Source organism: Epinephelus moara, chromosome 22 (genome assembly GCF_006386435.1).
Source record: "Epinephelus moara isolate mb chromosome 22, YSFRI_EMoa_1.0, whole genome shotgun sequence".
NCBI classification, from domain to species: Eukaryota; Metazoa; Chordata; class Actinopteri; order Perciformes; family Serranidae; genus Epinephelus; species Epinephelus moara.
Genome location: NC_065527.1, coordinates 39,980,593 through 39,992,130, shown reverse-complemented (window position 1 = coordinate 39,992,130; position 11,538 = coordinate 39,980,593). Strand labels below are relative to the sequence as shown.

At 39.6% G+C, this 11,538-nt stretch overlaps 2 protein-coding genes across 2 annotated transcripts in view; one reads left to right on the top strand and one right to left on the bottom strand.

Annotated features, from left to right (window-relative positions):
* The window catches only part of zc3h12ab (zinc finger CCCH-type containing 12Ab), a 16,068-nt gene extending 9,049 nt beyond the window's left edge, over positions 1-7,019 (bottom strand). The window contains exons 1-2 of the mRNA XM_050035252.1: positions 6,879-7,019; positions 4,633-5,177 (exon numbers count right to left, since the gene is read on the bottom strand). Of these exons, the coding sequence (XP_049891209.1) occupies positions 4,633-5,147 (515 nt within the window). The 5' untranslated portion in view covers positions 5,148-5,177; positions 6,879-7,019. The remainder of the gene's footprint in view (positions 1-4,632; positions 5,178-6,878) is intronic.
* oscp1a (organic solute carrier partner 1a) overlaps positions 6,968-11,538 on the top strand; it is a 21,923-nt gene continuing 17,352 nt past the window's right edge. Inside the window, exon 1 of the mRNA XM_050035256.1 lies at positions 6,968-7,076. The gene's annotated coding sequence lies outside the window, so the exon portion shown is untranslated. The remainder of the gene's footprint in view (positions 7,077-11,538) is intronic.

Genomic DNA, 11,538 nt, shown 5'->3' with positions numbered 1-11,538 from the left:
AACTCAGGTGAGATCATCAACAGAGCTGGGGGGCAAACACTTTTTCACACAGGGCCATGTAGCTTTGGATTTTTTTCTTCCTCATTAATAAAACCCTTCATTTAAAAACTGCATTTTGTGTTTACTTGTGTTATCTTTGACTAATGTTTAAAATTTGTTTGTGATCTGAAACATTTAAGTGTGGAAAACATGCAAAAAAGTAAGAAATCAGGAAGGGGGCAAACACTTTTTCACACCACTGGATGTCAGTTCCTTGGTTGAGAGCAGTTACTTCCTGGAGTCTTGTTGTCACAGTGAGACTGAAACAGCACTGGCGGAGACTCTCAAAATAAAGTGAATGAGTGGATTTCCCAAAATGTCAAACCACAGGTTTGCATATGTCGAGCTGTTAAACCAAAGAGTGACGTTGCCATCTCAGATTGTGTTTTCGAGGCCTGAAGAAGTCAAATTGTGTCCCAGCTGCAAACAGTGATAAGAAAGTCTCTAACCTGAGGAATAGTTAAAAATCTTCAGATGTGATGATGTGTAACAGTTGTCAGTGCTCAGAGCCCTTGGGGGAGTTTTTAGACATGTCTAAGTGAAAGCTAAGACAAACGAGAGAACAAGGAAAGCTTATTATACAGTAGGAGGGTTGGGGTGTAAAATGCTGTCTGGCCTGTTCCCGCTGAAACAAGGTCTCTCTCTAGAAGCTGTGCTAGTCCTTGAGGAAACAAGGAGGCACTCATATACGCTCTGATTTGCATATTAGAGCAGCCTGTTGACAACGTGCCTGAACGGGCGTGCCCGGCTGGGAAAGGCAAAAAGGACAGACGGGTGTGTACACTGCGTAAACTCTGTGTGTGTGTGTGTGTGTGTGTGTGTGTGTGTGTGTGTGTGTGTGTGTGTGTGTGTGTGTGTGTGTGTGTGTGTGTGTGTGAGAAAGAGCTCCCTAAACTACTGTCAAATATAAAGTCTGGTGCAGAAACACAGAACAGATAACAACAGTTCCTGCTTGTCTTTTATGGCACTGAGGGAAAATTGCAGTTCTCAATGTATTTAATAAAGTGGGAGAGGCCATGGCGCACATGCTGCCCCTTTCTGCCAACCACATTAAGGATAAATGTTGGGTGAAGCTGATATTGTGTTTGCTTATTGCCGTCTGTGAAATAACAGTCATTTATCTGGAATGATCCCTCTGGCAATGCACAATGCAAATACAGAAAGAGCCAGCAGCGAGCACGAACTGTAGCTCCTGATAAGCTGGCACCAGTTTGTCACAGAAATTAGTCGTCTGTGATCTCTGACAGGCTTTTTACATTTAGTGTTACTAGGTGTGCTAGCGGCAACGTGAGGCTGACATCTGTGGTTTTGAGTGAAATGTATGGATTGCCACGTACATTCATGTTCCCCTGAGATTGTAATAACTGTGGTGATCCCTTGATGTTTCATCTAGCTTACTGCTAGTTTGCAAATGTTAGCATGCTAACATGCTAAACACCGATAGCGAATGTGGTAAACAATCCATTAGTTCTGAACTGCACACTTTTTCTTTTTACTCTCAGTACGTACTGCAGCTGCCCTCACAAAGTACGTACTGTTGCATGATGTTTGCATACAACTGGGACATAATTCGTCATAGCATCTTGCCTTCAACTTTGACCCTCTTGGTCATATATCTGTAACAGTCGGTTGTGCGAAATTTAGTATAGAAGTATAAAGAAAAAGTATACAATTTAGAATGCAGTAGATCTTAATGTTATCAGTTAAAGAAATATTTTACCTCTGGAAAAATGGTCTTTTCGTAAAACTAGGCTGTCTATGTGGTAGAAAGACTCCAATACTTTTGAAACTGGTGATTCATGACCAGAGAAAACAGAGAAAAAGGACTGTTGTGTTCCCTTTTGCCCATGAGGTAGAAAACCTACAACTACCAGAATGCACAGCGCCACACCGGACCAATAAACGCTCCTGCTGGTAGGTAACATAATGCACACTTGCCCATCTGACACAATGGCAGCCAGCTGGTAACAAATTATCTCGTATTACAGTTAAACTTTAAGTTAAAATATGTTTCTAAAAACATTTAAGGTGAGAACAGTAACAGAATCTTGGTTTTTATTTTATCAGTGCTGCCTAGTTTAACTGTTTGATCTCAGCTTTTTCAGACTCTGTTTTCACTATGCAGGAAACAGTATCGCGCCCACTTCCTGTTAACAAACTCTCCACATTACAGCCAAACAGTGCACTAAAATATGTTTCTGAAAACACTTTGGGTGGTAAATAGGCAATGTAGTAACATAATCTTGGTTTATATTTGATCAGCACTGCCTAGTTATACCGTTTTTTATCAGAGTTTGGTCTGGGTTTAAGAGAGGAAGGGGTGGGTGTGTCTCTTGATCCACTTCTGTACTCTTTGTGTCCGTGGTGGCGGCATGAGTGGCAGGCAATATAAAAATGTGGAGCCTGTAGTTTGAGCCCGGGGGCACTGGTAAGATTAAGGAAAGTTTACCACAGCTCATGTACACATACTACCCACATTATTAAGATACAGAGCTGGTTGAAAATCGGTGAAGTATCCCTTTCACTTTACCTTGGGGATACAACAAAATGCTATTCACCAAGCTCGCCAGAGACGGAGGTCAACCCAAAGAGCTCCACTGTTGTTACTTTGCAATGTATGTAGTTTTAACTTTTAAGTTACTGCTTACAATGTAGACTCTAACATGCTCTGAATACACTGTCAATGTTATTTTCATAGTTGTGTCTGTTTGTTGTAATCTTTATGATTATTTTTTTCACTTAATTTTCATATTTTTACTATTTGACTTGTCGACTGTCATCTGTCACTTGAATGCGCTGTCATCCATCATTGTGCTTTCTGTCAGCTGTCTATGAGCTGTCGTCTCTTTGCAGCTCAGATAATGACAAATCTTCCGCTGTACAGAGAACAGCCAGAAAAGCATGCTGGCTTGCATACTGCTAAATACAATCAAAAACAGTGGAAACTGAGACTGTTTAATAAAATATTGGCCCCTGAATTTTTTTTTTCACATCTTGCACAAAACTGTACAGCTGTCCTTTTTTATTATATGTACATATTTTTATTGTATTTTCTCATAATTTTAATGTAGTTTTTCAATTCTACATGTTTCTTCACATTTGCAGTAGTTTGCCTTATTTATTTCTTCTTAAGATGTGATTATATGCGCCAAACACCAAGTAAAGTTCACCTTCTTGGAAAAAATTCAGATTCAGAAAGTTCACAGAAAGCCGCATCGCCTCCTTGGTTTATACGATCTTTATCAATAAACCTCCCACTAAAGTGTGTTTTCATGTACTATTTATAACTCAGATAAAAACTTGTCAGATCAATGTGAGACTTGAAAGGTCACTTGAAAGTTCGCCTTTTTGCCTTTTACGCACTTCTGCTTTCAGCCGCATGTTACTTCAATTACAAGGGAGCTGATCTCCAACACAACAAAGAGTGAATCATCAGTAACTTGAGGTGAAACTACGTGTCTGAAGACTTTCACTGGTAATCTTTAAAGAGACTTCCCTCTCAGTGTGACACTGAGTTAATTGTTAATTGTTTTGTCTTTGAAATGAAAATGTTTCTTCATGTCTTCAAATGTCTTGTTTTGTCTGGCCAGTAGTCCAAAACTCAAAGATATTCAATTTACTGTCACGTGACAAAGAAAAGCAGCAAATAAAAGCATTTTTGCTGGAAAAAATGACTAAAATTCAGAATTCAAATTATCAGCCAATTAATTTTCTGTTAATCAACAAGCTGATTTATTGACTAATCGTTCCTGCTCTAATCTATGTAAAACAGATAAAAGCAGCAAACTGTCACATTTGAGAAGCTATAACCACTTAAAGTTTGGGTAGGCCGTTTAATTTAAGTGTCACTGGGCAGAAATCCCATAATAAACTTTGAGCATTTTGTAATTTAAGTGGTCTGAGAGAACTCGTGACAGAACTCTTTGACCAATCCCAGGTCATTTTAGAAAGAGGGCGTTCCTACTGTCTGTTCTACAAATGCAGATGTAAACAGTAAAGAGTTTCAGAGATGGAGAGAAAATGTTGCTAATAGTTTAGCCTTCTGCTAACTGGCGCTAAAGGCTCATGGCTGCTGCTAATTCAGGTTCAAATGTATGTGAGGCTAGCTAGCTAAAGCCTTGAATCACAGTGCATCCTCCAGTAAGCAACCACAGAAATCTGAATCCAGCCATGACAAACCACAGCTGCAGGAAACTGAACAGCCAGGACTTCCCACCGCATCAGCAAACTCTTTATTGCTGTTGTTACACAGGTTACCCCAGCACTGAGGTTTGCGTTGGCCGAAATCGAGCCCACTGTCCTTCTGGTAACGTAGTAAAGAGGTCCTCAGCTGCAGGGAGCGAGGCGGAGGACCAGTGGGTGCACTAGCTAGCTTATTCTTATTTGTGGTCTGATAAACAGAGAGAGCAAGGCAAGGAGAGAATGAGTGAAGGTGCTGTGTGCAACTCTACAATAAAATGAGATTAAATAAATCAGTTTTCAATAAACCTGCCTGCCCCAGCCTTAATTTTGGGCTGTTTTTTTTTTTTAATAGATTAACAAAATAGCTGCAAATTAATTTTCTAATCGATCACTTCAGCTGTAGTTTCTCACCTCATGGCCACGTTACTCCCATCTATAACAATGGGTCTCAGAGCGTCTTCATCCTCACTGCTCTCCTCTCTGCTCTGAAAAGATGGTGCAGTCACAGGCAGCTGCATGGTTGGCCCCAGAGCCTGGATGTCCCCTCTGGGCACAAGCACCGACATCGTGGTGACTGGCCCCTGCTCAGCCCCCCCACCGCCCTCCCGACTGGCCCGGATCATAACCAGCTCCCCCAGTAGTTTATCTGTGTCCATGTTGGGGCCGAACTTCTGCTGAACGGCCTGAACCTGAGCCGTGGAGTACCCGAGCTTGTGGCAGAAGTCCAGCTGGGCGTCCAGGTGCTGGGGGTCAGATTCACTAGGGTACATTCTCTCACAGGAGGGGTGGGAGGAGCCTGGAGCCGCAGGGAGAAGTGAAGGGAAGATCCATGCAGGAGTGTCAGAGTCTGGGAGGCGTAGAGGGGTGGTGCTGGGGTCTTTACTCCATGGGTGAACAGATGTGTAGAGAGCAACACCAGCATTCATATCTTCAGCCTCAAGTCCCTCATCTTTAACCTGTTTGGAAAAGCACACCATAAAGGACTTAGTATTTCCATTTCATGCTACTTTATACTTTTCCTCCAGTACAGTTTGGGAGACAATGTTGTGCTTCTTACTCAAATATATTTATATGATAACTGTAGTTACTTTGCAGATTCACATTATTGAAACAAAATATAAATCAACTAATAAATTATAAAGAATAATTATGGTTTAACTCTTTAACTACGATTTTGAATGCAGGACTTTTACTTGTAATAGAGTACCTCTGCATTGTAGTATTGCTACGTTTACTTTGGCTCAGTAAAAGACCGTAACACTTTCTCCACTCGTGATCAGTCTGTAATCCTAAAACACAAAATATTTTCTTATAGCTCTGCATTCAATGTGCTTAAAATGTTTTATTTAGAGCGGAAACAACTGGTGGATTAATCAACGAGTCTGTTGACAGAAAATTAATCTGCAACTTTTTTAATTATCAATATGATCATTTTTCAAACTAGTTTGTCAAATGGGAGGAATTGCTGCTTTTCTTTGTCTTATAGGACAGTAAACAGAATATTTGGGTTTTGGAGACTTTCTGTTGGACAAAACAAAGATGCCCTGTGGGCTACGCCAAATTCTAACAAGCATTTTTTCTTTTTTTTACATTTTTTGGACATATTATAAACAAAGCTGTGAGTCACTTAATTTAAAAAATAAAATAAAATCAACAGGAAAAAACGCGAATTAATTTGATTACTTTTTTCTCAAACTTTCTTTGCTACTTCACTATTTTGTGTCTAACTTTTTTTCCCTTAGACCTTTATGCCTTTTATTTTGTCCTAAATCATATTATTAGCCCACTCATTTCTACGCTCAGTTATTTATTTGTCACACGAACAAGTACATTGATTGCCATTGACAAACGTGGGTCTCACACACCCTCCAACACTGCACTTAAAATATATGTATGAAATAGTAACAATAATAGCAATAATAATAAAAACACACAAGCAGAAACAAAATGCATATGTAGATAAGGATATAAAGGAGTATATGTTAAAATAAAGGATAAAAAGTGATATAAATCAGTAGTTGCATGAATAGGCAGAATGCTACATGAATATATAGGCTATGTTATAGAGTGTAAATAAATTGCAGCTGCAATAAAGGATTATTTTTTATTAAATTGCAGAGCCTTTTTTATTTATAGAATTATTTGTGCTCATTATTAGGTCTATAAAATGACAGAAAATAATATTAATATATTTAAAAACATAGTTTACGAATCTTTAAATGTCTTGTTTTGGCCAATCAACAGTCAAATTCAAAAAATAATTTCAAACGGAAAAGTAACAAATTGTCACATTTAAGGGTCTGAAACAAGTTTTTGCGTTAGAAATGTCTGAAATGATTTATAGATTATCAGTCTAGTTGCAGGTTATCATAAATCTACTACATGTATCCTGACTACTATTACTTTACCTCACCATCATTATGCCATCTGACAAAAGGTTACAGAGATACAGGCTGAAAGGAGAAGTGAGAGGGGAAATAAGCAGACCCTTGTGTCATCCTCTCACTCTCTAAATGAACACAACAACAGAGAAACATGTAGTGGTGGTCTGTTGTCAACACAGGGCGACAGCCCAACTGTCGCACAACTTAGTTTAACAAGTCGCTGCGTCTGTTTCCGCCTCAACTTCAAACTTAACTCAAGAGATAAAAACTTACCTTAAAAACCTCAGACGGGCTGTTGGACGTGTCTTTCTGCTGAAGGGTCTGTCACTGCTGAGGAAATATGGCGAAGAGACGCTTGTTCTCTCAACTGTCAGCCGGTAACAAGGAAGTTGGGTTTTTCCTTCTCTTGACATCAGCAGTGAGGCGACCAACGTGGAGGACTGGGCGAGTCACATGTGCCGCGAGACAGCGGTAATAATATAATATCTGACTCCCTCTGTGTTCACCCAGCTCACTGCTGTCAATTACACACGTGTACATGAGGAAAAATAAGTACATAGATACATGTAAAAGCGTTAGAAAAGTATCTTCTACTTCTAACCACTGTGCTGAAATACTCTGCTGCAAGTAACTAAGTATTCAAGTTAAAACTTTAAGTACCAAAAGTACTGTGTAGCACAAAAAGTAAGGAAATTTGTGTTTGGTAGATTATTTCTTTGTTGCAACAATGCTTCTTGGCAATACATTTTATACCGTTGAAAAGCCTGTGTATTTCCCTTTTGAATGGTGCCACATTTGTAAGGAACATGCATTTGTGGGATGAGCAGCAGAGCTGAGGATGTGGGTTGTGCCCATGAAAAAATTGCCAAGTCTTCTCTGCCAATGCCAGACAGCTTTCTTTTTTTGCTGTTGCTATTGACTTGTTTTGAGCGTCTGGTACCCCCCAGATGCTAACCTGGAGTTTCAGAAATGGCTGGCGTGGCGTACGGGAACATCTGCACTGAGTATGGGCTGGAAGTCCAAGACACCTCCTGAGGTGGTGGAGAATGACCGAGCTAAGATCCAGTGGGACCTCCAGATCCAGACTGACAAACCGATGATGGCTAGCCAAGCAGATATAGTTTTGATATCTATCGTGGTGATAGATGTAGCAATCCCGAGCGAGAGCAACATCAGGAAGAAGGAACATGAGAAGCTGGAAAAATACCAAGGGCTGTTGAAGTATCTAGAAAAGATGTGGGGAGTGAAGGCAACAGCGGTACCAGTGGTAATCAGAGATTCCAGGTATAACATCTGTGGTCTCTGTCCAGAAGAGCGCAGTCCTAGGGACAGCTAATATACTGCGCAGAACCCTAGTATAAAGTATAAAGTGGCATAAAATGGAAATACAAAGTATTAGCTTTAGAATATATTTAAAGAACCAAAAGCACTCATTATATACAAAATGTCTCAGTTCAGAATAATGTCTGTTATAGTACTGGATAATAACTCTTTGTATTGGAAGTAACAGTTCCCCAAGTACTGCACTTATACATTAATAAATTTACTTTATACTTCTACTTTACACATCAGAGGAAAATATACATTTATTGGACACTTAAAGTTAATTGTTCTCTATAATACCATATATGATATGATGCTATATTATGCTGCGAATCTAAAATCCACATTTAGGAACATAAAAATGCTCTGTATTCAGTCGAAACTGTTAATCAACAGTAAAGTGATGTATACATGACTGCATCAATAATTAGCAGTGATGGAAGACGCACCGAAGATTTACTTAAAAGTAAAAATAGAAATACTGTAAAATACTCCATTACAAGTAAAAGTCCTTTCAGATTGAATTCAGAATGTCACTGTTCTGCATAATGCACTTAAAGCATCAAAAATTAAAGTACTCATTGTGCAGAATGGCTCCTCTCAAGTTGTTATATTATTAGGCTACAGAATATTACATTGTTCTGTTTTTTATTTCTATTTCTATTATTTCTGTTACAGACATGGCATGCATTTGCTTTAGGTATGTTAAATCACTCAGCATACATTTACATAGTATGGAGGACTACATGAAAAATAATTGAGAAAAAAGAAAATAGTTTGAGTCCCACAACTGATGTCAGTATTTTCAGAGAAAAAAATAAGAAAGTTAAGATTCTGAGGAAAGACATATCTGGCATATCTGAGATTTAAGTCATAATTCTGAAAATAAAGTTGCTGGTTTTTGTGTTACTGTACACTGAATAGTCTAATTGAAGTTCAAATTAAACATGAAACTGTTGACTTAAGTCAGCATGTCTTGCTTGATTTTTTTCTTTTAACTTATATTATTTCTTACAGCCCAACCTCGCTTCCCACAGCTGTACACAATGTATTCAAGTTTACATATGTCGTGATTTATTTGGTTATGTAGTCAATTTAGTGATCAGAAAAATACCAAGCACAATTAAACTCATTCAAAAGAAAGCACATCATACAAATCCAATGAGACACGCTGAGACAAATGTGATGTCACTGAGGAATGTTTTTAGTGTGGCAATGAAAAGATTGACATCATCATGGTTATGCACTTGGCTGCAATTACATCACTTTACAGGAATGCTAAAATCATCAATGGCCACGTGTGAGTGACAAGCGAAATATGAAGTAGTATCTATGAATTGTACACTGCCCCAAAACTTTTGTTAAATTTTCCTCTTTTATAAATTATTACAAGTGTAAATGTGTGCCTTTTTACATTATTTTTTCTTGTTGCAGTCAGGATTTATTTGTAACTACCTTTAAACACCACTATTTAAAAGGTAGGTTTTGCAAAGACCTATTCCCAATATATTTTTTTGTAACAATGCATGTGAATATTAGATAATGTTACTTAATTACATGACACAACATAAGTCTTACACTTCATTTAATTTTCAGAACAAAATAATTCCACACTTTTCCATTCCAGAATTTTAGAGGATAATTTAATTAGCCTTAGCAATGCATGTCTTACTTGATCGACCCTCTGTAGCATTTACGTTTTCTCCACTGTGGTGCCAGCTTGTGCTCTATTTTAAGAGGAATTTTAGGCAACACTGCTGGATGTGACTCCTGTAGTGTTGCGGGCAGAGTGGCTGGTGTATTTATCAGTTGTGGTTGGTGCTCTGCTGACTCAGGTTTATGTGAGTGTTCATCTTTAATTGTGCTGTCTGACTCAGGTGATACTTTAAGGTCAATCTCAGATGTTGGTGATTCAGCATTAGGCCCTGCTGCAGGCGAAGTGTGTGAATAAGGTGGTGGCTCTGAAACTTGTCCAGGTGTTGGTGATTCTGCTGCAGGCACAGGTTCAGGTGTTGGTGATTCTGTTGCAGGCACAGGTTCAGGTGTTGGTGATTCTGTTGCAGGCACAGGTTCAGGTGTTGGTGGCTCTGTTGCTGGCACTGGTTCAGATGTAGGTTCAGCATCATGCCCAGATGTTGGTGATTCTGGACCTTTACCACAATTGCATGTTTTGGTTTGAATGATGTTTTCAATAAGTTCAGCACTTGGGAAGCTAATGCTGAAGACACCTAAGCAGCCTTGGTTCATGGAGCTTTTCTTATGTTGCACAAGAAAGTCATTAAGCTGCCTGTTAACTTTTTTAGCCAAGGTTTTAGGACGTTCAAGCCTTGATGCTTCACTTTCAGTCAGCACAACGTGATGGTTACAGAGGTGTGATTTCATTTGCTCTATTTTGTCTTCAACGTTCTTTAGCTGTTTATGTTCAAAGAAAAATGATTTATGGTTTTCTATTCCAGCACTGAAGGTATTACTCTGGAGAAAAACAATCTTGCCCCTTGCCTGTTGCATGTTTGGTACAGACAACTGAGTCCATATTTTATCTTTGAATTTTTCAATCAATTTCTTCATCAGTTCCTCCACTGTCCTCATGTATAAGCCTTGTAGTGTCACTTTCAACAGCACAGTTTCACTACTATGGACACTTAAGAAATCTAAAATGATCTTAAGGACTTCATCAAATTGAATGTGTTGCCAAAACATCCAGTGCCTATCCTGGACATACACATGTTTTTGTAGAGGCAGCCAAATTCCAGCATGAAAATCAAAAGATCGCACTCCCACATTAAGTTGGTCTTCTAAGGTCCNAATCCTGCCCAGATGTTGGTGATTCTGTTGCAGGCACAGGTTCAGGTGTAGGTTCAGAATCCTGCACAGATGTTGGTGATTCTGTTGCAGGCACAGGTTCAGGTGTAGGTTCAGAATCCTGCCCAGATGTTGGTGATTCTGTTGCAGGCACAGGTTCAGGTGTAGGTTCAGAATCCTGCCCAGATGTTGGTGATTCTGTTGCAGGCACTGGTTCAGGTGTGGTCTCTGAATCCTGTCCAGATGTTGGTGATTCTGTTGCAGGCACTGGTTCAGGTGTGGTCTCTGAATCCTGTCCAGATGTTGGTGATTCTGTTACAGGCACAGGTTCAGGTGTAGGTTCAGAATCCTGCACAGATGTTGGTGATTCTGTTGCAGGCACTGGTTCAGGTGTGGTCTCTGAATCCTGTCCAGATGTTGGTGATTCTGTTACAGGCCCTGGTTCAGATGTTGCTTCTGAATCTTGTCCAGATGTTGGCGATTCTGTTGGTGGTGCTGGTTCAGATGTTGCTTCTGAATCCTGCCCAGATGTTGATGATTCTGTTTCAGGCACTGGTTCAGATGTAGGTTCAGAATCCTGTCCAGATGTTGGTGATTCTGTTATAGGCCCTGGTTCAGATGTTGCTTCTGAATCTTGTCCAGATGTTGGTGATTCTGTTACAGGCCCTGGTTCAGATGTAGGTTCTGAATCCTGCCCAGATGTTGGTGATTCTGTTGCAGGCACTGGTTCAGGTGTAGGTTCAGAATCCTGCCCAGATGTTGGTGATTCTGTTGCAGGCACTGGTTCAGGTGTGGTCTCTGAATCCTG